The sequence below is a fragment of the Sorex araneus genome, chromosome 1 (genome assembly GCF_027595985.1).
Source record: "Sorex araneus isolate mSorAra2 chromosome 1, mSorAra2.pri, whole genome shotgun sequence".
Taxonomy (NCBI): Eukaryota; Metazoa; Chordata; class Mammalia; order Eulipotyphla; family Soricidae; genus Sorex; species Sorex araneus.
Window position 1 is genome coordinate 349,115,003 of NC_073302.1, and position 27,436 is coordinate 349,142,438.

Genomic DNA, 27,436 nt, shown 5'->3' on the forward strand with positions numbered 1-27,436 from the left:
TTAAAAAGCCTCAGACATAAAACTGAAAACCTCCCATAAAAAAAAAGTGGGAGATATAATAAGTCGACTTGAACATGGTCTGCTTATAAATATTCATTGGGAAAAATGGGAGCCCATCATGTCTGGCAGTCCTGGGGGAGACCCCTCACGGCTAATGAACTCTTGCCGCACATGCTAGTAATAAGGGGCCCCTCTTCTCAGGACAAAAATAGGATGCCGTGCCAAGCTGGTGGCTCAAGTGACAAGCCTCAGCATGCCAGTAGGCCATGCAGTCTCCAGCTCCCCAGAGCCTGCCACTGTGGTTCTCCTGGTTCCCTTGCTGAGCATTTTGTGTTGCCAGGGTCTCATTGATAGTTCTTTGAGGACCATCTGGGGCCCGGAGCCTTGTTTTCTGCAGGCTGAAACCTGTCCCTTGCCACACCTGCCCATTCATGTTTGAGTCAGCCCGTGCCCAGCTCCTGCCTCGTGTCCACCTTCTGATTCTTGGTATCATGATGATATTTTCCCCATATACATTGTCTCTCCTGCTGGGGCAGCCTGAAGATTGTGGGAGAGAGCCTGGTGGAGTCATGGGAATCCTGGTAAAAGCTTACTTCCCACCCCGCTGCATTCTTTGGGGAAATTCAAAACAAATACTTCTTTTCTTAATTTTTGTGAGTAAGACTGTATTTCTTCCTGGTGACACCTTTCTTTTTCCAGAACTAAGTGTGCCTCCCTGAGGGGTCACATGGTGATCAGATTCCCTATCCGCTCTCCCAGCAACTCCCTCAGAGGCAGAGGGGTGCCTTCAGGAGAGAGCTGTGAGTGTCCAGTGCGGACAGGGTTGTCATGGCACTGTTCTCTCCTCATCACTAAAATGAGTCCCGAGATTCCTCCTGGCATGTGAGGGTGGCCCTGTTTACCGACCACCCTGCTGCAGTGCTGCCATCACTGCCCTTCTTACTGATGGTCACAGTGCATCCCGCTTCCTCATCTGGGCGCCGCTAGCCCAGAAGTGACTTCACTGCCTGTGCTCGACTTAGTCTCCACTGAATTTCCTGCCCACTGAAAGCCCAGTTCTCTTTTGCCCAGGGAGAGACATGGCAGCTCCCCCTGACCTGCCTGTGTGGGGATACTGCATTCGCACTTATGGGTGCCTTGCTTTATCTTACTTGAATATTTCCCCATTGATTTTTTTATTCCCTCTGGGAGAACCTGATAAGCTACTGAGAGTTTCCTGCATACATGGGAGAGCCTCACAAATTCCCCATGGTGTATTCATAAGCCAAAACCAGTAACAATGATGGGTCTCATTCCCCTGACCCTGAAAGAGCCTCCAATGAAGCATCTTTGGGAAGGCCGAGTAGAAAGAGGCTTCTAAAATCTTAGGGCTAGGATGAAGGAAGACATTACTGAGATTGCTCGAGAAATTCGACTATCAACGGGATGATAATGATGATGATGATAATTTTTTATTGCAGCAGTGTATTTTACAGAATTTCACATCTCATTGGTTTACACTTGCAGTGCTGCCCCCCCCCCCCACACTGTGCCAGCAACCATCTACCACTCTTTCCAGGTCCTTTCTCTGTCCTTACCTCCTTTATAGTCTAAGTTCACCCTTCTGCTAGCGTTAAACAACCCGTGCTACACCAGGACAAAGCACCCTCTTCACTTCCACCCTGGGGCCATCATTCCCTCTCATGAACCAACCTTCTTTTACCCAACTCTCAACTGCTGTTAGTCCGGAGAAGCCAAAGCAGACCTGTGTTCAAGTTGAAGTAGTAACAGAATTCCAGGTGATGAGAAAATACCCTGATGGCCCATAGTGTGACATCCCTGAAACTTAGAGTCGCATTTAAAATAATCATAAATTTGAATGCACACTTCAACTCTAGCTGACACCAAAATGAACCAGATGTGAATTTAATGCTTGAGTTATTAACCAGCATTGTAAAAGTCAATATGCCTTTGTCTTTTTGAGGTCTAAATATACTCTTGATACAACTGACAGCTAGATGAGTAAGTGAACAGCATCTGAACTGAGGGACACCACAGTTGCCCCCATGTCCCCAACCTTGATCACCCCTCTGGTCTTTCTTATTAAAAAGGGCATAATCATACCTGCCCTTGCTTATATAAGATAAAATACAAAAAATATACTTTCTATTGTATAGCAGACAGTCAATAAATACTAATTTCTTGGAAACATGAATATGTGAATCTAACGTCAAAAGAACATAGCCTTTAAGATTATACAAAATCAGGTTTGATTCTCAGAATTTCCTGGCTTTGATTCAATCACAGTGACTTAACATGGATAGCATACCACTGTCTTGTATGCTATTAATATCTTCATCTATACTATACAAGTATAGCTGAAAAGGTTCATGTGCAGCTTAGTGAATAAAATACTGTTCACTATATGAATCAAACCCTAATGTGTTCTAAATATTAACTTACTCAATTCTGCCTCTAATCGGATGTCAGATGCTATAAGGGAAATATGGGGTTGAATGTCTTACAGTCACAAATACTCCCTCATGTTAATCTTTGTCTGAATTTTTCTTTCTTTGTGGTTAACCATCAAGCCAGGGGAATGACCACAGCATTCTCTGATATAGGCCCTGAGAATGTGCTTCCTCCTTGAAATGTCATACATTAAGCCAATGAAGGAACTGCACTGTAGGAAATTATTCTGTATTTCCGGAAAAGTAATGAAAAATCACTTGGCATTTCAAAAGCCGCAGCTTCATTGGCTCTGAGTGCAGAGAAGTGACTTAGCAAGGGCCGCTCACCACTTTCTGACTGAATATGACTGGTGGCACAGATTGTATCCAGATTCATTGGCCCAGATGAGGCCTGATCCCTGCTGTAGTTCACTGATTTGGTGGGGTGGGGGTGGGGATGCAGTGGTGAGGACTTACTCCTTGCTCTGCTCTCAGGGATAACTCTCGCCAAATTCAGGGGACCATATGAAGTGCTGGGGATCAAATCTGTATTGGCCATGTATAAGACAAGCACCTTAACCCCTAAATTATCTCTTGGCCCTACAATTTGCTGCTTACATTCTTCTGGAAAACGAGGACAGAACTCAATTGCTGGGTCGAAAAATAATTCCCACTTTTATGTGAAAACTTGGTATCTAGAGGGCTAGATTTGGGTATCTGTTAAAGGGTGGAGTCCACACTTTCTCCGTCTTCTCTCCATGTGAGAAATAATCACACCAATGAGTCCTTAAGATATTATATTTCTTGGAGAATAAAAACAGGAAAGCTCTCAAATGACTTTGTCTGGCTTCAGAACCTGGTACTTCAACTATATTTTCACTATCATCATTGCCATCTGGGCTTTGAGTTCAAATACAGCTTGGACTGATTTCATTGGGTTATCTGGTATTAGATTTAAGGAGATTTGTCCTCAGAAGACCCTGTTTCTTAGCTCTCATCTCTTATTTGTTTTTCTCCTAATTAGGGTAAAATTCTCAACAGAAAAGGATGCTGTCCTATTTGCACTGAAAGTAAGTTCATTCCCTTGAAAAATGCAATATTGATATTTGTTTTGCTTTTTGTGATGCAACAGAAAAACGGTGATGTCACTTCTTTGCATTCTGTAGGTAAATCTCTCATAAGAAGCACTATGAAGATGGCTAGAGATGTATTCATTTGAAACTGTTGATATGAGAAATTTAGAAGTTGATGGTTTTGACAAGGCTTTAAAAAAGACTGGATAACTTAATGTGCCTCTTGACTGCTAATAGCATTTACAGTCTTGGAGGCTAAAATAATGATATTCAGCAAAACCAAACATTACACATGATTGAGAATGACTTTGCTGTTTTAATTATGAAGTCGAATGGCTACATTTATGTTCCCCTTCCTCACCCTCTAGCCTACCTCTTTACCATTTCACCTGGGCACAGCCAACATTGCTGTTGGTAAAGATAAAATGACAGGTCTTTAGACTGGCAATGTTTTTGCCATCCTGTTATTTTTAATTGAGTTTTTGAAAGTTTTTCTCTTAAGATGGCTTATTCTGAAAGTGGTTTGAGACCACACTCTTGCCACACAGATTGTTAGAACGAATTTAATATCATCCCATATTTAAATATATGCCCAGACCTACTAGCAAACTGCCATTTAGCTCTCTTTAGGTTCATATGGCTTTGAAAGAGCTTTCTGAAATGTTTCACTGAAAGAGGGGTATTAGTCATGTCACTGTCAAGTTAGTTCCCATGGATGATAAGTAGGATTAACAAAGCAAGGAAATCTATTTGTAAGTATTTTACGAGCTAGTCAGGCTTAGAAAGGGGACTTTGATGACAGTTGAAAGCAACTTTCATGTGGGAGTTGATCTTTTTATTCCACTTGTCTAAAATTAGGGTTTGTGTTACTAAAGTCTATCCTGGTTCTGTTGTTTTTCTTCTTGACAATAGGTACAGAGATTCATATTTATGCATTTATAAAATATTTGTTTTATTTGTACTTAATTTATTATTTATAATCTCCATATTATATACTGGCATTTTATATTTTAAGTATCGAGATATTATAGATTATATAAATACCTTATTTATACCTATTATTGTTTATTATTATACGGGGCTGGAGTGATAGCACAGCGGTTGGGCTTTTGCCTTTCACACGGCCAACCCGTGTTTGATTCCTCTTCCCCTCTTGGGGAGCCCGGCAAGCTACTGAGAGTATGGAACCCACACGGTAGAGCCTGGCAAGCTACCATGTGTATTGGATATGCCAAAAATAGTAACAATAAGTCTCTCAATGAGAGATGTACTGGTGCCCGCTCGAACAAATTGATGAGCAATGAGATGACAGTGGCAGTGATGGATGTCTCATTGAATTATACGTGTATGTATAAACAAATACTGTATATTACTTTTTTAGATGGGGTGCTAGTAAACAGTTATACATGGTATATGGAATAGAAGTGCTGGGTGAACAAATAGAAATTAAATTATAGATCTAATAAAATCTTTTTGGATATAAAATCTGTAAAGAGGCCAACCAAGTATGACTTGGGAGAGTTCAGGATTTCATACAGGAAGAAGAATTAGGTATGATTAACATACTAGTTGATTAGATGGGAGAAGGGCTTGGGCCAATCCCAGCAAGGCTAAGGGTTTACTCTTCACTTGTACTTAGGGTTCACTCTTGACAGTGCTCAGAGGACCATATGTGGTGCTGGGGATCAAACTGGGGTCACCCACATCCAAAGCTAGTACCTCAATGCTGTTAGGCCAATCGCTGGCCCTCATTGATTAAAATCCGTGCATATACTATCACATTTACTCATGCTCAAAGACTCCTCTTTCACTCTGAAGAAACACTCCATGGATGCTCTTTAGCCTAATTCTTTTATGAAAGGATTCAGGGGTCTAAACTGATGCAGTTTTTCTCTATGGCTTCTCAATGGAGAGGTTTGCATGTCTCTAGAAAGTATTCCTAGTTGAAGCAGAGACAAACTTTGAAAAATGCCTAACATTTTCCAGATAACTGTCAGTGAGCACAGATACTCTCCATCAGACCATCATAGAGTCACTGCTTACTGGCTCATATGAACTTGGGTCCAGTCTTGTGCAGAAACTGCCTGTGTCTTGAATGACCTGACTAAGTGATAAGAATCAAGGAAGTGATTGTGGAGAAAGCTGAAGGAGAAAGTTACATTTCATTACTAGTTTGTCCACAGTTTTTCTTCTCAGGAAAAAGTAAAAGAAATAGAAGACTAGGTAGGTAGAAAAAGAAAAGTAGAATAACGTGGTTTTTTTACTTTTTAAAATAGAATTACTGTGATTTTAGACCCTTATAAAGATGTTCATAATTAGATTTCAGTCATACAGTATTCCAACACCCATCCCTCCACCAATGTACATTTCCCAGCACTAGTGTCCCCAGATTGCCTCCTATCATCCCCTATACCCTGCCTCTATGGTAGGCACTTTTTCTTCTCTCTCTCTCTCTCCCCTTTTGGGCATTGTGGTTTGAAGTATTGATACTTAAAGGTTATCAAGAGTATCCCTTTCCCTAATTTTAACACTGAGATATTGTCCAGCATAGTCATTCATGCTGTGGTCTCTTCACTATCTTATCTACCCTCAGCCCCACACATATTTGTGGTTAATTCCAATTATTGACCAATCCTCCAAACCCCTGTTTTCTCTGCTCATGGACATTAGTCTTCCTCTATATATTATTTTTATTTATCATAAATGAATGCAGTCATTCTATACCTGTCCCTTTACTTTTGACTCATTTTACTCAGCATGATACTGTCCATGTCCATCCATTTATAGGCAAATTTCATGACTTATTTTTCCTGACAGCTGCATAGTATTCCATTGTGTAGATGTGCCATAGTTTCTTCATCCATTCTTCTGTTCTTAGGCACTCTGGTTGTTTCCAGATTCTGGTTATGGTGAATAATGCTGCAATGAACATAGGAGTGCAGATGGTGTTCCTGCTGTGTGTTTTTGGTCACCCAGGGTATATTCCCAGGAGTGGTATTGCTGGGTCAAATGGGAGCTCAATTTCTAGTTTTTTTGAGAAATGTCCATATTGCTTTCCAAAAAGGCTGGACCAGTTGGCATTCCCACCAACAATGAAGGAGACTCCCTTTCTCCCCATGTCCACACCGGCACTGGTTGCTCTTGTTCTTTAAGATGTGGACCAGTCTCTGTGTTGTGAGATGATATCTCATTGTTATTTTGGTCTACATCTCCTTGATAACTAGTGAAGAAGAGCATTCTTTCATTGCTTTTTGGCCATTAGAATTTCTTCTTTGAGAAAGTTTCTGTTCATTTCATGGCCCCATTTTCTGATGGTATTGGATAATTTTTTTCTTGTAGAATTCAACCAGTGTCTTGTATATCTTTGATATTAACCCCTTATCAGAAGGGTGAGTATTTTCCCCATTCCGTAGGCTGTGTTTCTATCTTGAACACTTTTTTTTTTCTTTTGACCTGCAAAAGCTTCTTAGTTTAAGATAGTTATATTTGTTTATCTTTGCTTGCTCTTGCTTGGTCAGTGGCATTTTGTCTTTGAAGATACCTTTAGCTTCAATATTGTAGAGGCTTTTACCGACTTTTTCTTCAATGTACATCGTGGTTTCTGGTCTGATATTGGGGTCTTTAACCCATCTTCATCTGACTTTTTTACATGCTGTTAGATAGAGGTCTGAGCCCATTCTCTTGCATGTTGCTATCCAGTTTTCCCAGCACCACTTGTTAAAGAGGCTTTCCTTACTCCTCTTCCTAATTCTTTTTTTTTTTTTGCTCTTTGGGTCACACCCAGCAATGCACAGGGGTCACTCCTGTCTCTGCACTCAGGAATTACCCCTGGCGGTGCTCAGAGGACCATATGGGATGCTGGAAATTGAACCCGGGTAGGCCGCATGCAAGGCCCACCCGCTGTGCTATCACTCCATCCCCACCTCTTCCTAATTCTTGCCCCCTCATCAAGGATTTAATAATCATATATTTGAGGATGTGTGAAAGGATATTCAACCCTATTCCATTGGTCTGCAGGATCTGTTTTTATTCCAATACCATGCTGTGCTGTTTTAATTATTATCACTTTGTAGTGATAATAATTAAAGCTTATTTTAATATATTTTAATATATCATGTAGTGTTAATAAAATGAGACTCCGATAACTATGTCACCAGACTCTGTGCCAGGCTGTTTTCACTTCGGGCACCCTACAGGGGGGCAGGTGAGCCCTCCCAGCCCCAAAGGACCCAGCCCCGACAGCTGACCTCCACTACCCAACCGCCGCCACGCTCCAGGCCACATTCCACATGCTTGGGCCGAGTCTCACACATGAGTGAACATATTCTTGGACCGCACAGCTGCTTTTGACACATAATTATAGAGGGAAATAAATATATATGCCTCTTGGAGAGCCTAGCAAGCTCCCCGTGGTGGTGTATTCGATATGACAAAAACAGTAAAAATAACAGGTCTCATTCCCCTGACCCTGAAATAAGCCTCCAATCATTGGGAAAGACACGTAAGAAGATGCTGCTAAAATCTCGGGGCTAGGACAAATGGAGATGTTACTGGTGTCCACTCGAGTAAATCCATAAACAACGGGATGACAGTGATGCAGTGATACAGTGATCACTTTGTAGTACAGTTTGAAGTTGGAAAAGGTGGTGCCTCCCATCCTTCCTCCCTCCAAGAATTGCTTAAACTATTCCTGGGGGCTTATTGTTCCATATGAATTACAGGAGTGTTTGATCAATTTCTTTGAAAAATGCCATGGGTATCCCTATAGGGATCACATTGAATCTGTGTAATGCTTTGGGGAATATTGCCATTTTGACAATGTTAATTCTCCCACTCCATGAATAAGGGATGTGTTTCCATATTCTTATGTCCTCTTTTATTTCTTGGAGTAGTAATTTGTAGTTTTCTATGTACAGAACCCTTTACCTCCTTAGTTAAGCTGATTCTGGAGTACTTGATTTTCTGAGGCATGATTGTGAATGGGACTTTTTTTTTCACATGACTTTCTTCTCTTTCATTATTTGCATACAGGAAAGCCATTTTGGGTATTGATTTTGTAGCCTGCATCTTCACTATACAAGCCTATTGTTTCTAGGAACTTCTTGGTAGAGGCTTTAGGGTTCTCTAAGTATGATATTATGTCATCTGCAAATAGTGAGAGCTTGACTTCTTCCTTTCCTATCTGGATTCCCTTAATATCTTTCTCTTGCCTAACTGCTATGGAAAATACTCTCAGTACTATATTGAATAGAAGTGGTAAGAGTGGGCATCCTTGTCTTGTCCTGTGATCTTAGAGGAAAGGCTCTAAGTTTTTCCCCATCGAGAATAATGCTTGTCGTGGGTTTGACTATATTGAGGAAAGTTTTTTCAATGCCCATTTTGCTGAGAGTTTTCATTATAAACTGTCACTGAATCTTGTCAAATGCTTTCTCTGTGTCTATTGATACGATCATATAGTATTTATCTTTTCTTTTATTGATATGATGGATTATGTTAGTTGACTTGCGCATGTTAAAACATCCTTGCATCCCCAGGATGAATCCCACTTGGTTATGGTATATGATCTTTTTGATGAGTTGTTGGGTTTTATTTGCTAATATTTTGTTGAGGATCTTTGCATTCATGTTCATCAGGGATATCAGTCTGTGATTTTTTTTGTGTGTCTTTGTTGCTGTTAGTATTAGGGTGATATGTACCTCAGAGAAATTGTTTGGGATGTTTGTTTCTTCAATTTACTGGAAAAGCTTAAAAATGACCAGAAATAGGTCCTCTTTAAATGTTTGAAAGAATTCATTAGTGAATCCATCTGGATCTCCGCTTTTGTTTTTGGGAAGACTTTTGATTGCTGTTTAAATTTCCTTGATAATTATAGGTCTATGCAGGTATTCCAAATCTTGGTTAAGCCTTGGGAAGTTATAGGAATCCAGGAATTTATCCATTTCTACTAGGTTCTCTTGTTTTGTGGCATACACACTTTCAAAGTAATCTCTGATGATCTTTTGAATATCTCTGGTTTCTGTTGTGATGTCCCCCTTTTCATTTCTGATTCAGTTTCTTAGGGTTCTCTTTCTCTCTTTTATGTGAGTCTTGCTAGGGTTTTATCATCTTGTTTTTAACCAAGTTTTTAGCTGATCATAGGAAGCCCTGAGTTTTGTTAAACATGAGTGCACCATGATCTATGTCACAGAGAGGGAGTTGGCAAGGCTGAGAGCCACCCACCTGCAGGGGCGTGGGGAGGCCATTGACTCTGAGCACCTGTGTTCAGCAGGTCAGTGTGGAAAGAGTCCAGGAGGCATGTTTGTCCAAGCCTAAATGAGCTCATCAGATGGCTGCCTCTCAGTTCCCTGCGGTGCTCTTCCCATCTGTTTACTGTCCTGCTCGCCAGCAATCCTGCCATCATCACTGAGAAACACTTTCTATTTATTGATGTTTATTTGTTCAGATTGAGTTAAGAGATGAGAGGGTTTCCAATTGTTATGGATGCCCAGATTTCCAAAACCGCATTAGATAGACTTCTTAAGCTAACTTTTAGCTATGGTCTAAGGACCTCATAGTTTGAAACTCTGTTCCCATTATATATCCTGAATCCACATTAAAACCTTGGGGTCATGTTTTCCTCCTCTCTCAATTTGAAAAGTTATTCTGGGGCTAAGAATGTAGCACTGTGGTAGAGTATAAGCCCTGAATATATGAGGCTCTGAGGTTGATCCCTGATAAAGCATTAAAACATTTTTTAAGTAAAGAAGAGGAGCTCAGGGCCAGAGTGATCGTAATTGCCTTGCATGCTGACCACCCAGGCTTGATGCCTGGCACCTCATATGTACTCCCTGAGTTTTGCCAGGAGTGATCCCTAAGATCAAAGCCAGGAGTAAAGCCCTGAGCACCTTCTGGTGTGGCCTTCAAACAAACAAACAAACCAACACAACAACAAAAATAAGAGCTCTTCTCATATAGATTTCTACAATAGACAAAGTCTGAAATTAAAACTCAGGCAAGTGGTTTCAAAAAATTGACCAATGTCTATCTTGAAATCACAGACATACACACACATAACCACAGGGTTTCAACCCTAGTATTAAGTAATTTGGCTTGAGTCTGTCTTGTGTCTTGTTATGAGGCTGTCTTGGGCATCAGAGAATGTTCACTAGCATCCTCCTGCTAGAGACTGTAGCATCTCCTTCCCCAAAATCTGACAATCAGCAGTGTCTGCTGACATTGCCAAATATTCATTGGAGGGTGAGATCAGGCCTGGTTGAGGGTCACTGATTCTCCAAACAGGGGTAAGAGCAGAGGAAAATGCACAAATAAACCTTTCTGGACCTGGTAACTGCCCCTTATTCTCCAGAGCAGAAGCTTCTGGATCTAATTGAATGGACTTTTCTCTTTTCTCTGCAAAGACCTAACAATAAATAAATAAATAAATAAATAAATAAAGCCCCAAATGTACCTAGACTAATTTTTCTTTAGTTTTTAGGAAGCAGGAAATATATTTACATCCCACTTTAATGGTGTGAAACTTTTGAGTATTATGCTGATTCCTAATTTCATCTTATTTGTCTACTATGTGTGTGTTTTAAAAGCATTTTGTGTGCAGAACTATTTCCACAATCTTTTATTAAAATAGAGCAAGAATTAGTGCTTAGATGCATGCAGTACATAAATAAATGAAATGAAGTAATTGCATAGCTTCAAAAACCCTAAAAGTTACCTTGATTATCTGCAGTAGTTAAATGACGATTTCATTACTTCTAATAGTGGTGACAATACATCATCTATTTAGAAAATACTACAGAACTCTGTTTTCCTGAGTTGGTTAATTTAGAGTTAGTAGAATTTAGAATTCTCTCTCAGACCAGAAAAGAGGAAACTTAAATGTGTGGAAAACACGTATAGGCCTCTCTTTTCCCAGTGATGATGGTCATTTACAATTCTGTTGATTCTGTTGCTAAGAAGCAGTAGTTGAGATGCAAAATATTAGGGTTGGGTAGTAGGGTAGTGCTTGTAAGGTAGATCTCAAAGGACAATGATGATTCTTTTTTTAAATTTATTTATTTTTTAATTAGTGAATCACCATGAGGGTACAGTTACAGATTTATACATTTTCATGCTCATGTTTCCCTCATACAATGTTCAAGAACCCATCTCTTCCCCGGTGCCCATTCTCCACCACCAATAAACCCAGCATCCCTTCCACCCCCCCAATCCAATCTCCCCCACCCCACCTTGCCACTGTGGCAGGGTATTCCCTTTTGTTCTCTCTCTAATCTGGTGTTGTGGTTTGAAATAGGGGTGTTGAGTGGCCATTGTGTTCAGTCTCTATTCTACATTCAGCACGCATCACCCTGCCCTCCCCGCATGGTCTCCAACCACATTTTACTTGGTGTCCCCTTCTTTATCTGAGCTTCCCTCTCCCCAGAATGTGAGGCCAGCTTCCAAGCCATGGAGTCAACCTCCTGGTACTTAATTCTACTATTCTTGGGAGTTAGTCTCCTACTCTGTTCTTCTATATTCCACAGGTGAGTGCACTCTTTCTATGTCTGTCTCTCTTTTTCTGACTCACTTCACTTAGCATTATACTTTCCATGTTGACGGGACTGGAGGGATAGCACAGCGGGTAGGGCGTTTGCCTTGCACGCGGTCGACCTGGGTTTGATTCCCAGCGTCCCATATGGTCCCCTGAGCACCACCAGGAGTGATTCCTGAGTACATGAGCCAGGAGTAACCCCTGTGCATCGCCAGGTGTGACCCAAAAAGCAAAACAAAACAAAACAAAACAACACATATACTTTCCATGTTGATCCACTTGTATGCAAAGTTCATGACCTCCTTTTTTCTAACAGCTGCATAGTATTCCATTGTATAGATGTACCAAAGTTTCTTCAATCAGTCATCTGTTTTAGGGCACTCAGGTTTTTTCCAGATTCTGGCTATTGTAAACAGTGTTGCGATGAACATATAAGTGCAGATGTCATTTCGACTATACTTTTTTGCTTCTCTGGGATATATTCCAGGCAGTGGTATTGTGGTCTGATGTTGAGGTCTTTAATCCATTTTGATCTGGCTTTTGTGCATGGTGTCAGGTCGAGGTCTAAGCCCATTCTTTTGCATGTGGTTGTCTAGTTGTGCCAGCACCATTTGTTAAAGAGGCTTTACTTGCTCCACTTCACATCTCTTGCTCCCTTATCAAAGATTAGATGATCATACATTTGGGGTTGTGTGTAGGGATATTCCACCCTGTTCCATTGGTCTGCGGGTCTGCCTTTGTTCCAGTACCATGCTGTTTTAATTGTTACCGCTTTGTCGTAAAGTTTTAGGTTGGGGAGGGTGATGCCTCCCATCGTCTTTTTCCCAAGAATTGTTTTATCTGTCAGTGGGTGTTTGTTGTTCCATATGAATTTTAGGATTGCTTGATTCGTTTCTTGGAAATATGTCATGGGTATTTTATAGGGATCGCGTTGAATGCTTTGGGGAGTACTGCCATTTTGACAACATTGATTCTCCCTATCCATGAGCAGGGGATATGTTTCCATTTCCTCGTGTCCTCTTTTATTTCATGGAGTAGCGTTTTATAGTTTTCTTTGTAGAGGTCTTTTACCTTTCCTCTGCCTCATTGTTTGCATATAGGAAGACCATGAATTTTTGGGTATTGATTTTTTTACCCTGCATCTTTACTGTGTAAGTCTATTGTTTCTAAGATTTTCTTAGTAGAGGCTTTAAGCTTCTCTAGATATAGTATCATATCATCTGCAAATCGTGAGAGTTTGATTTCTTCCTTTCCTCTCTGGATGCCCTTAATCTCTTTTTCTTGTCTAACAGCTATTGCAAGTACTTCCAGTACTATATTGAAGAGAAGTGGTGAGAGTGGGCATCCTTGTCTTGTGCCTGATCTTAAAGGATAGGCCCTTAGTTTTTCCCCATTGATGATAATGCTTGCCACAGGCTTGTGGTAGATGGCTTCGACTATCTTGAGGAAAGTTCCTCCAAAACCCATTTTGGTGAAGGTTTTCATCATGAACGGATGTTGGATCTTGTCAGATGCTTTCTCTGCATCTATTTATATGATCATATGGTTTTTATCTTTACTTCTGTTAATATGATGGGTTATGTTGATTGATTTCCGAATGTTAAAGGATCCTTGCATCCCCAGGATGAATCCCACTTGGTCATGAGTGTTGGGGAGGAGGTAAGTACTCTTCAAATCAAACCTTCCTGAAGGAAGTGGGAAAAGCAATTCTATCTTTGAATAATATGGGGTATTCTTTGTCTCTTTCCAATGTAGAAGAATTAAATTTGGCCTGAATGATTTATTTGCAGTAAAATATTTGACATGAGCTAAACAAACTTTGTAAAGCTTTTATGCAAGTGCTGTTTCTTGCCAAAGTCTGAGCTATATCCCAGAACCAGCTCCTTTCTGCCTGGCCCATGTGTCTTGTGAGTGAGCATTTGTGCCAAGGCCACTGTCTGTTTTGTGTGGAGCACTTAGAGTGTGTGTTTGTGTGTGTGTATGTGTGTGTGTAATGTCATCCTACAGAAGTGTAGCAAAAAGTCATTGTGCTCTTGGCCTAACCACCCACAGGACATATGAATCAAATCAAATATTTTTGAGCAAACTGTCTGTTTACAAACATGAGCATGATACTTAATGACAAAGTGTTCACTGAGAAGAGGGGTGTGTGTGTGTGTGTGTGTGTGTGTGTGTGTGTGTGTGTGTGCATGCAGAGATGGGATATAGAAGATTATTGAATCTTTTAACCATCTACAAGACCAAAGGCAACCCGAGGACGACCAGCTGTGAATGCCCCAGCCCAGGTCTCCTGAATTGCTCCTGCAGCTCCATCAGAATCACAGGACAACCACAAGTCCTGATTACCTAATACAGAGGCAGGACGGGTTAGTGGAGCGCAGATGTACTTCTAATTGAAATAACCTTAACTACATGTTGCACAATAACAGGAAATATCAGATTTCATCAGCTCAGGGTGCAAGGAAGCTCACAGTCGCCAGGTGACTGCTCAGACCTCCTGTAGTTGATTCTTAGCCAGGTGCAGTGGTTTTAAGTTGCTTGCCTTCTGTAGGTACCCTGCTAATGTGGGGTGCCCAGCTGGGTTAGATGCATCTTACCTGACTCCACAGAAACCTCTGACCAAGTAAAGGGTTGTGGTAGCAGGGGATTCAGCAACAGTGTAGAAGCAATGGCCTCTGAGCCCATTTTATGAGAATTCTCCATCGACAGAAGTCCCACAAATTAATAGCTTTATGTTTGAGCCAGGTTTCTGGTCTCCAAGTCTGAAAGAAACTCCAGGTCCCTTAGCACAAAAAGTCTGTCCTTAGCACAGGAAAGCAAGGAAATTTGAAACGGAGCTTGAGATACTTGTAGAAGATTTTGTGGTGCTGACTTCTGCCCTGCCAGGGAGGTGCTAAGCTGCGTGGTTCCTGAAGCTTCTGCTTGAGCATCTGGAATTGGGTTTGGCATGACTCCAGAGGTCCAATAGGCAGATAGTGAGGACAAGTAAAATCTCACACACATAGTAGCTCGACAATCCCACCCCGGCAAGAGCAGTACCACCTAGGGTGTGAGAGAATTGTTTGTTTTCTGTTCTCTATGCTGCTCTCTTCTAAGAGATTCTGTTTCTCTAAGATTGCATTGGTTTTTGTTTGTTTCTGCCTGTAAAATGGTGATGTGTTGAAGTAGGAAGTTGATGTTTTTAGGGGACATCTGTTATCTGCCTACTTGTCAATTTTTACTGGATGTTGGCTGCTAAGTAAGTTAGTTTACAATAGTTTACCATTTAGTTTACAATAGTTGTGTTGTCTTGAGCATCACCATCAAATGGCATTAATGGCAATAGTCAACAACAACAATAGCAGTTGATAACAGCCAACATCTGGCCTGTGTCACTTGCAGAGCATTTTATGGTCCAAGAGTGTTATTTGGCATCATTGTTCTGCTGAGTGAACTGAGGAGAGAGGATAAGAAGGGTCCTAATGTAAGGGGGTAAACTGGAACTTCTTCCAGGAGGTTTGGTCTAGGCTGAAATGTCTACCACTCCTTTGCCAATGACTCATTGCCGTTCTGCCTAGTTGGCAACTAGTTTGCTATTAGGAAGGGCAGGAAGATCTGGAAGACTTTTCAACTAGTATGAATTGGAAATTGGAGAAGGATGTTAGGAGAATTTTCAGTTGAAGAGCATTTGCCTTCAGCACGCCCTGGAAGAACTGGAGACTCAGGTCCCCAAGCTTCTGTCTTCCTGGCTACACTTCTACCTTCTATTCTGGGCCGGTGCCCTGTGAACTGGCATGGGCTATGTTCACTGACAAACCACACCAGCTATATTTCCCATGTTGACTTATTTCTTTGCTCACTCCCAGCATTCTCTGTCAGAACCATGGAAGATGTGTGAAAGGGAAGAGAGGCATGGAAAATGACAGCTTACAACTGCAACAGAATCTGTGTGCAGATTCTGCCTGGTGCAGCCCTCTATGTACCATATTCTTAGTGCCTAGGACTCTAGAGAAGACAGACCTTGGGCTCAGCTGCCCTCTCTGTGGTCTTTGGGCCCCAGGAGTATAGTGATGCCAAGTTTATGTCACTTACCTCCTGGACGCCACCTGGAGGTATGTTTTTCCCATCCTGAAAATTCAAGTTGAGGTATTTGTAGCAGTATATAAAAATTTCTCCAAAGTTTCTGGCTCACATAAAACACCTATACCTTTAAGCTTTAAATACCTGTACGTAATTTCTGTTAGGAGTAAGAGAGAGAGAGCAAAGTTGCTCTGCCTCTCAGGCGTCCCACAATATTAGTGTCGTGGAATTGTAGAAGGAATGAAATTGAAGGATGAGATCAACCTTCCCACTTCTCTGGTAAGGAACCAAAACTCATGGTAGTAGCAACTGGAAAAACTGTAATAATGAAACTTGCAGTTTTCTTAATCTTCCAGTCCAGTATTCTCTCCTGTAATATCAAACGGGCTCCTTGGATTTTTTTTTTTTTTTTTTTTGCTGGGAAGGGTATTTTTAACATAGATGTGTCATTACTAAGTCATTAAATAAGTTATTTTCTTGCTTAACTGTGAAAGCATAAATTCTATGCATAGGGTGATATATCAATTCCTTACTAACATCTGGTACATTTTAGCCATGGCTGCCATTTTGAATCAAAAGAAAGAGATAGTTACCCAGTTCTGATGGAATGGACTTGTGACTCAACCCTTTGAGCACTGAGACACCTGAAGTACAGCTGAGTAACCAAACAAAAAATATAAACCCCAAACTCTGAAATGGAAATATATAAGCTTTGTAATAAACACTGCACAATAAATTTCACAGTCAGGCATCAAAGCCAAGCAGATCTACTTCTCTATGGAGATCACATCTCCTATGAGCAAAATGGGAAGCACAAAATTTTGCCATTTCTGCTGGCACTTCAATTCTGCCTGTCATCTATAGTAACTTTCAGAGTGTAAACCCACACCAGCCATTTGGGATGAAGTGCTCTTTGTATATTCTGTTCTATTCTGTTCTTTAATGTCCTCAGTGACCATGAAGACAGAGCCAGTGTTACCCCAGTTTTGCAAATAAAATCTGAACTTCTGGGTGAAGTCAACTCATTGGTTCATGAGACTCCAGACTTCTAGATCCTATTTTCTATTCTTCCCTGGGTGAAATTGCATGCATTTGGAAGGTTTGCCTTCGAGTATATAAGAAGTTCCCCGCTCTCTACTTCACAAACATTGTAAAGTGCTTGTATTTGCTCATCTTTTAGAAAGTATGTTTATGATTTCAGTTAACTGCTTCAGACTCTGGAATTAAGTTCTTTTAGTTCAATTCCTCCATCCCTCTCGGAGAGCCCGGCAAGCTACTGAGAGTATCCTGCCCACATGCAGAGCCTGGCAAGCTACCCATGGCATATTCGATATGTCAAAAACAGTAACAAGTCTCACCATGAAGACATTACAGGTGCCAGCTCAAGCAAATCAATGAACAACTGGATAACAGTGCTATAGTGCTACAGTGTAACCTAAGAGTTTGGAGGAATGGATCATTTTCTTCCCTGCATCATTCCTTTGATATGAAATTAAAAATGTATTCCTGCTGTAACTTTTTCTCCTTATCAGTGTCTCCTTCTTAGATAATATTCTTATTCAAACCTTGTTCCACCTTGCTCTGCCCTTTCTTGTCTCAGTTTGGTACCCACACATGTACTCCTGTGAAGTTTAGCCCTTGATCCAATGAGCATATCCATCTGTCTCTACAGTGTCCTTCCATAGTTATTCTCCTTCTAGGTTCAGATTTGTCCCAACTTCAAGGTCCTTAACAAATTACATCAAGGGTGGACAAGATGCTAATAGGGTAGATCTCTGCTTCTAATTTTTTTGGGGGGATGATGGAGGAGACCACATTCTTCTTTAAAAGCAAGGCATTTGAATTTTGTTAGTAATTTGTACCTCTGATTCTCTTACTTATCTGAGTCGGGAATTGGATGGAGGGTTGATGTCTGTTTCCAACCCCTATCTGCTGACTGGATTCTGGCGCCTCTCTTATCCAGCTGCACAGGTTTCGGTCTTAATGTTATTCCTCATACTTTTGGCATTTCTCTCCCATGTTGCTACTCAATCATCAAGTCTGGTTGATTGTCTCTTTGTATTGTTTTTCTAATAAATAATTTCCTTTGCATTCCCAGGACAGCCGACCCTCATCCTATAGCCTGCAACTAACCTGTCTCTTCAGTCCTTTCTGCACACTGCAATCAGAAGCCAACTTGGCTTTTTCAGGCACCTACCCCAGTTTCTTTCACTCGTCTCTTGCACAGTTTCCCAGCATTTGTTTTATAAAATACTAGTGCCAGGGGATAGTAATGAGTTATATCTTTAAAACAAGACTATGATTAAATACGTTAGGGAAATGCTGGGTCAAATAAACTTATGCATGTTTCCTTACTACAGAATTTTCGGAGCCTTTTCTATGCCAATGTGCAGGGTAAACTTCCAGAACTGTGATGGAGTATAGAGTGTCTTCTGAACCCATTTGAGCTGCAGAACTCTTTTTTAAAATTTTCTACTTATTTTGGCAGAGCAACAGGCAGGATTGATGTCTCATAGGAAACGTTAGTAAATGAAATGTTGGTTCTTTGGAATACATTTAAACTTCTCAGACTGGCAATAAATCTCAGGCCAATTTATTTAGACAACTTGGGTGTCTCACATCTCCTCAAGCAACTCCCCTCTCTGGTCAGAGCAGCTTCTAGTTCTTCTGGTGCAAACTGCCTTATTTCTGATGCTATGATTATATTAACATTCTTTTTCTGACCCACAAAGCTTACTCCATTAGAGCCTTATTTTTTTTGCTTATAATTCTTATAATTATTTGCTTATATATAAACACAACATACATGGTATTTTCAGCAAATCTATGTTTTATATGAGTTGTTATAGTCTTAATTGGTTCTATTACAGCCAGCAATCTGAATCGGGTATCTATTTGTGAGCTTTTCATAACATCTGTAACAGTAAATCTAATCATGACTACCTTCTGATTTTCTATTATTCATTATTTTTACAATTATTTTTGTCTTCATAAGAACATTGCAAGGCAGTTGTCCTCAGATTCATATTATATAGAACAAAGTTGAGGATGTGTGGGTAACTTTAGTCAGTGAGCAACAGGGCTAGGATATACAACCAGAACTCTCTTCCAAGTAATAAACTTAATGTTTGCTAGAAGTTGGGAAACCATTTCCTTCAGCTCATATGTATAGCTGTCTTGATTGTTAAATAGCAACTTTGAGATTATTTTATTTATTTTTGGGGTAGAAAGCCACATCCAGTAGTGCTCTGGTATATTCCTGAGCTTGGGGTGGGGTGAAAGTGTCACTCCTGGTGCTCCTGGGGGAATTGAATTTGAGCTGGTGGTATGCAGGGCCAGACTTAATTTTATTTCGCTGCCCCAGCAACCTCTAGTTTTTAAAAATCAGACAGTTCAATGTCAGAAGATGGATGGTGGGAGCAACAAAAATATATCTTCTTGAATATATTTGTATTAACAGCTGGTCGCTTTCCAACATCTTTCTTTGAATATAGCTGAAACACACAAATAAAAAGTGGGTACAGACTCTGGCCACGGGGATTTCTAATGCAGTTGGGGCATGAAATAGAAACATAATTGAGAGCACCATTTGCTGAAGCTCAGAATCCACCTCCATTTGGAGTCTCTGGACTCTTCAAGGCTCATTGATCAGTTGTAGGATAAGTTCCCTAAGACATTTGAGTGGACACAGTCACATGCTCTGGGGAGGAAAGAGTTTCTTCACATGTTCTTAGATCCTAAAGGGCTCCGGGACCTCTACCTAGTTGACAGTAACCACCAAGATGTTGTGTAGGGAGCTGGAGCAATAGCACAATGGGTAGGGCATTTGTCTTGCACACGGCCAACCCGGGTTCAATTCCCAGCATCCCACATGGTCCCCTGAGCACTGCCAGGAGTGATTCCTGATTGCAGAGCCAGGAGTAATCCCTGAGCATTGCTGGGTGTGACCCCTCCACCCCAACAAAAAGGCAAAAAAAGAAAGATGTTGTGTAGCAGGAGTCAGAGGTTATGTCAAGGAAGGTGCTGGCTTTAGTACTTTGAAGGCTAAGTTGGGCATTGTTATCACTGCTGTTGGCTGAGTGTACATAGGTAACATGGTGACATCCCTAAAGCTATAGCTAAGAAGTTTGATAACAATGTGCAGAGACATAATGAGAATTCGGGGAGATAATCAACCTATGGAAGGCATCTGCTCTGTTGTTTGCCATAACTATCATTTTTGATTCCACACCCTGACTATTGATAATTGAATTAATTTTCTACTGATGTCTTAAAAATTACTTTCATGTATTGACGGCAAACAACACATATTTGTTATCTTTTCAGTGCTGGAGATCAGAAGTCTGAGATGGGTCTGAAAGAGCAGGCCAAGATATTGGCAAGGCTCTGTTCCTTCTGGGTACTCAGAGGGAGACTGGGTTTGTTGTCATTTTTGTTTTTAATCAAGTGTAACTTCCAGAGGCTGCCCACACTTCTTGACTTCAGAACCAGCAATAGCAGTGGGTTGAATCCTCCACACGCCTACTGCTGAGACTATTCACTCTCCTGAGCCACTAAGAAGTGGGTTGAGTTCTCCACATGCCTACTCCAAGACTATTCACTCTCCTGGGACAGTAAGAAGGGCCCTTGTAGCAACATCTGTTGTGCTTTGATTAGAAGCACCACCCAAGGGCGGGTTCTGAGAAGGACACACAATTTACATATGAGGTGTTCCAGTTCTGGTTTCAACTAAGGATTCATTGAAGCTATGAATAGAGTGGAAACTGATTTATCATATTCAAGTTGTGGGTTTGGTGACCATAGTTTAAATTCCCAAACTGGAAAGCAGTGTGACTGTGGAATGCTGTGTTTGAAATGAAGACTGACTCAGAATGTCTGAGTTCTGTGATCAGTTCCACTTTGGGGACTTAGAGGAGAGAGAAGTGACCTTGGCTAAGGCACAAGGGACGTTGCAGTGGGGAGTTGGGCAGAGAGCCAGGACCTGAAGGACTGGAGTGCTGTGAAGTGTGGGGCAGAAGAGTCTACTGCAGGAGGGAGGGAGGGAGACAGGGAGGCCCGGTCTTCACTGGGGAGGTCTCCAGTGTCAGCCATGGCCTTTTTGGAATTAGATTTTAGATTCATGTACTCCTTAGTGACCCTACTCGAAATTCTTTTAGGTTTTGGTTTTGGGGCCACATCCGGCTTATTCCTGATGGGACTTGGTGGACCATCATTGAATTTGAGCCATCCTTGTGGAAGACAAGTGCCATTCCCACTCTACTGTTTCTCCAGTCTCTCAAAATAGTTTTAAACAATTTTCATATTGAACCTAGCATACAGATTTTATAAGTCTTATAATATTTATAATCTAATGGATAATAGATTGGTGGAAAGAGACTTCCTCCTTCTTTTTCCTAATAGTCAAATAGGCAATTAGGGTAAATTCTTGACTTTCAGAAGTCAACAATGTAAAATCTCACAGATACACAGGTGCCACTTGGTGGAATATATATTGGTCAGGTAACCAGAGTCATCAGATCTCTGTTTTACCTCGAGGGTGGCCAGGACCCCCAGTGGGGAGAAGTTCATGTCCTGATGAATCACAAGCTATTTATGTCAGTATCATAATGAGCAGCTTACACCAACTGCAGAAAGTCTATGCTTCTGAGTACAAATTTTACCATCCCCCGACCTGAGTGTGATAATGTTGCTAAGGTTCCAACCTCCCTGAGATACCTAGGATCTTCTGGATGATCTGGTGATATAGGATCCCCACAAGGCACACATCCCTGTGTCGAGACACGTGGGAAGCCATCTCTCTACACAGTTTCCTCATGTTAAAGGGGCCTCTGCAAATGTTTCCATCAGTGTGATAGAGTGGTGCAAGGAAGGGCATTTCACTTTGCAGTGTATTGGATGAAGGAGAAAAGGAACCTTGTATATGTTCAAGGTAGTTTTAATAAAAGTAAAAGTCATGAGATATTAAGTGGAAATGAATCAATTTTTATGTACATTCTAATCTCTTATTTTTGTGTCAGGCTAATCTTTATATTAATATGCACAGAGCCCAAATTATATTTAATTTCTTTTAAATTACAAAAATTTATTAAAACATAATTTAGAAAGTTATTGATAGTTAAGTTTTAAACATTTAATGTTCTAGCACCAATCCCATCACCAGTGTCGACTTCCCTCCACCTGTGTTCCCAAGTTCCCTTCTCTGACCCGCTTTACAGCCTGCCATCTTGACAGGCACATTTAAAAATTTGGTTGTTGTGGGTTGTATTATTTCTTGACGGCAGAATCAGGAATAGTCGGGATTTTTCCCTCTTCCTTATGCTTTTCTCTCTAACTTTGTTGGGTTTCAGGGAAGAAGGTAGTTAGAATCTCTTCAAATTCTCTAATTTTTTATTAACAATATAGTATCATTTAATTTCCTTTGATTGATCTTTAAAAATAGTCGCTGCTCTCAGAGAAGGGAATTTTCTTAAAATAAATACACCATAGCAGAAATCAGTGCACCTGAAAAGGTGAAGAGAAAAGTAGTGGAATTGGGGTTTTCGAAGCAACCTGATTCACTCAGTTGTCATAAAAATCCTGTTAAAGCATAAAACATCAAGGAGCATGTTTTAATACAATGTTTTTCATATTTTAAACAAATAATATTTTTCCAAACACACACAGAACCATTGTAAATAATTAAATGTACGCAATAATGTACATACACACAAACAAGAAGGAGGGAAATAAATGTTATACATAATTCCATGACCTCAGAGAGAAATAAAACAATCCTGGTAGTTGGGTTTCTAGCTTTCTCCTTCCCCTCCACCCCCATACAGTGTATACGTACTCTCTAAAGAAATCCAGTGGAAATGACATCTGGCAAATTGGCCAAAGAGTTATGAAAAAATGTTTCACCAAAGATACATTAGCATTTTCCCTGGGCCCTTGGCTTTACACACAGTCAGGCAAGATAAGGTACAGACTGGTCTATTTATGTAGCTCTAACCTTAGTGTTCCAGAAGTGTGGCTGGACATCTGGGCCTCTTGGATCCAGGCAGCATGTTTCACCAGGTCTGGGGAAGAAACTTTTATGAGGATACAATGTTCCACTTTTGTCCCCTAAGTGTTTCTTTAGTCATTTTGTTGTTCAGCTAGGCAGGGTTTTATAACCCCAGTTTCTCCCTCTCAGACAGTCTCTCATGCACATGCTCACAGCTCCTGCGGTTCTGCCACCAGGACCTTGGGTGCCAGGGAAAAGGGCCAAGGTCTCAAGATTGTTTTAGCTCAGGATACAAATGTCCCCAAATGCAACCCATAATTCTCAGGCATTTTCCTAGTCATGAAAGTTTGTTGGCCTCTTTCTTACTGCTGTTGCACAGAAAAATCATCTTGATCTCCACAATCCTTCTCGTCCACAAATTAGGGCCTCTTGAAAAATATTTTTCCTGACAGCCCTCTTCACACATCGTTTCCCTTGCCCAGTCTCTCTGGATGTCCCTCATCACTTGCAGCCCAGCTATGAGTAAGCTCTCACTCCCTGGTGGCCAAGCTAGGCTGCAGGATTTTTTTGTTGCTGCTTTATGGATTTGCTTTGTCACATAATTGGCCTTATCTACAAGTACCCACATTCTGACACTGAAAAACATAACAACAAAAGGAGAGACAGAAAAAAAAGAAATAAAAAGAATCACTCGTGTTTCTGCCCCAGGAAATAGGCACAGTTTACAAATTTAGTGTATGTGTTTGTACTTTTACTTTTGACACGGTCAAGATTACTCTCTAGATTGAGTTTGCTTCTTTATGACACTTAGCATGTAGTAAGCATTGTCTTAATCATTAGCATTATTAACAGACTTTTATTAAGATATTAATGGCTTTTTTAATGTGCAGATAGTATTTAATTAATTTATCTGTTTGTTTGGCCACGCTCAGCAGTCCTTAAGGGGTGATTCTTGGCTCAAAACTCAGGCACCATGTGGTGCCAGGGATTGAATTCTGGCCTCACACATACAAAGCATGAACTCAATTCTGTGAGTTTTCTGGTCTAGATAAAGTCTATTTTATGGATTCACTACTAAGTGCTTAGCTATTTGCTTAATATTAGAGACAGTGTAAATATGCATTTTCTCTCGATGTCTCCTTGATCAGCACACAGGCAGAGTGTCGCTTCCTATGTGTGGTTGTGTGGAGTTGCCCCTCTACAGGCTAGCTGCAACTGGTTTTGCTCATAGTCAGTGAATGCCGTTGTCAGAACATAAGCAGAAGTCTTGGCTTGTGCTTGGTTTAGGGGTAAATTATCACTGTGGGCTCTAGACTCGGTAATCTCCTGTGTGTCTGCGAACAGAGAGAGAAAGAAGAAAAGTGCCTGCCATAGAGACAGGCAGGGGGTGGAGGGTGGGAGGGTGATGGCAGGGAACCTGGGAACACTGGTGCTGGGAAATGTACACTGGTGGAGCGATGGGTGTTGGAATGTTGTATGACTGAAATCCAACCATGAACAGCTTTGTAATGGTCTATCTCAGTGATTCAATAGAAAAGTTTAAAATTAAAGAAGAATCCTTGAAATGCCTCAAAGTGTATAACTTTACTGGGGTCTCATAAGTTTTCAGGTGAAAAGTATTTTGAAATAATGAATTCACAAGAATTTCTTAAATCTGTCAAGTGATTAAGATTGTTCAATTTTTAACCACTTCTATATAACCCAGAGAAGCTATTAATATTACCAGGACTTTTGTTTTAGCTGTATCCTTTTGGTAATTCCATTTAATTTTCTTAGTAAACACATTAGACCTTGGGTGATATTTAGAATACTATGCTTATTCATAGTGTTCTAACAAATTTTTGTTCTCATAAAATAACCATAATATTCATGTGGTACAGATTGACATGTGTATGATTTCCCTTCTATTTAGTTTTTTCTGTGTTACATACATTATGAAGTTAGGTCAGTTCCACTGACAAAACGATCTTAAATTTCCCCATTCCCTGCATGTCCTGGTGGCCTGAAAAGCAAGAACTCAGAAACGCTCCCAGTGACTTTGAAGGGTCAAGCCACCACCAGTATTACCTGGCCTTTGAGGTCTGGCCCAAACATTTTAGACAGCCCAGTGGGCCTTTCCAAGTCGCCCTGCTGAGTGCACCTGCCCTCCCCCCAACCCCCCGCAGGTGCCTAGCAGGTAGATGTTTCCTGATATTTTTTTGCCTTTTCCCCTCTATGCCTGACCCTGTTTTGTCTCTCATCATCCACAGAGCCCGGCGTTTGCACAGTGTTTGGAGACCCTCACTACAACACTTTTGATGGCCGCACGTTTAACTTTCAGGGGACATGTCAGTACGTGTTGACGAAAGACTGCTCCTCCCCTGCCTCACCCTTCCAGGTACTGGTGAAGAACGACGCACGCAGGACCCGCTCTTTCTCCTGGACCAAGTCAGTGGAGCTGGTGCTGGGTGCCAGCACCCTCAGCCTCCAGCAGCACCTCACCGTGCGCTGGAATGGCTCCCGGGTGGCACTGCCCTGCCGGGCTCCACATTTCCACGTGGATCTGGATGGCTACCTCTTGAAGGTGACCACCAAAGCAGGTAGGCAGCTAGAAGTGGGGCTCTGGGGGGCCCTCTTTCTTCCCTCCCACCTGAAGTCAACCTGGGGCCCCCCATTCATGCAGACTTTGAGAGGAGGCGTCAGACTGCCCCAGATAACTGGAGACATGTGCACTCTCCACGCCAGTCACCACCCCGGCAGGGGATCCACCCACAGCCAGTGCCTCTCCAGCTTGCTGCCAAGAAAGAGTGGTTGTGGGCTCCAAATAACCCCTTTCTCAAGTTTTGCTGCTATTTTAGTCAACTGAGGTCCATTTTGGAGTTACCAGCATCTCTCCCTGTTCAGCCAATAAAGTGCTGTTTTGCATCTGGACAGAGTTTTTCCTTGCTAGCATCTGTCTAAGAAATCGGGGATCCTTCCAAAGGAGCAGGCTATATATGGGGGTAAAAAAGCAGAGCATGTGAGCAGTCATCCTGTCTGTTAATTGACTGCCATAATTCGTGCTGAGATGATGCTAGAATTACCAGCCCCACTGGAGACTCAATACGCGTGCTCTGAAGGCACTTTGCCCACCTCACCCAGGGCCCTATGGACTCTCTATTTCCACCAGAGGGCAGATACTTCCCCTCAAACTCTGATTGCCAGCAGCCTACCCTAACAGAAACAATGAGGCACAAATTCTTGTCTGTGTGGTGTTTTGGAAGAGAGGAATTTAAGAAGATGAATTGACTGTTATTAGCTTGTTAGCCCTCCAAAATGAATTCAGTTTGTTTGTGCAACTTATTTTATCATATCCAATTCCTCCCACACTGCCTTTGGTTAAGACATCTTGTTTGTTGATTGGCTATAGATACATGATACTTGAAATCAGTGTATTCTGTTTGCATTGATGAGAATTTAGTAATGTAATAGCAGCAAAAGGGTCCAAGTCTTTTCTTAGTACAAATCTAAAAGAGAAGCACTTGGTAGAACAGGCGCTTTTGAGGGACTATAGACATTCTTCCCTATTGTACCTTCAGAAAGAGCCCTGTTAATCATTTCCATTTGTAACAAACCCTATGTGATCAATTGATTTGATTCTACAGAATACCAGCTTAGCTAAACAAGGCAGGAGGCCAAGGAGAAGCCTGAGTGCTTTTTCTTAGAGAGTCACATGGCTTCAGCGAGGGAATATTAAATATTAATGGGTTGGAGCTTTCTGGCAGAGGGGGAGATTTTCATCTTCACAGTGCAAGGAGCAGATGTTGAATCTGTTCAGAGACTTTAGAAGGCTATGTCCTGCTTAGAAAATGCTGTCACCTGTTGTTTGGTCCTGATGGTATGTCTCTATCCACATGGAGAGGTCTTGATGGGCTCCTGAAAAGGAGCAGTTGTTTGTGCCTCACTATAAAATGTGTGCACGACGACCCGTTATTGTACTGAACTAATTAGAAGCATCTTGTCTATATGCTTGCAAGTCAGTGGAACACAATGGAGTCTACTGATATGGAAATTATTAGTCAACCACAGTCCAATTCTCAAAGATCTTGGATTCTCAAAGATGGCTAACAGTCTAGGGGGTTCTGTACTATTCTGCTCACAGCTGACAATACCTTATGGAATGAGTGTACTTTTGGTATGGGTTCACATTGTAAAAATGAACAAAGCAATGAAGCTGCTAAGAAAATAATAATATATCATAAATATGATAATTAGATTAGTGGAGTTAACTCTTATTGGCCTTGAACTACATTTTACAATGTCTTTTATTTTTCCATCTCTCTTACCACAATGCAAGTAAATTATGTGGTGTGCTTCATACCAGCTAAACAATTTTCTACAGCCTGTG

General features: G+C 41.2%; 1 protein-coding gene across 1 annotated transcript in view; it reads left to right on the forward strand.

Annotated features, from left to right (window-relative positions):
• BMPER (BMP binding endothelial regulator) overlaps positions 1-27,436 on the forward strand; it is a 321,842-nt gene that overhangs the window by 201,758 nt on the left and 92,648 nt on the right. Inside the window, exons 11-12 of the mRNA XM_004606953.2 lie at positions 3,454-3,499; positions 25,320-25,649. Of these exons, the coding sequence (XP_004607010.2) occupies positions 3,454-3,499; positions 25,320-25,649 (376 nt within the window). The remainder of the gene's footprint in view (positions 1-3,453; positions 3,500-25,319; positions 25,650-27,436) is intronic.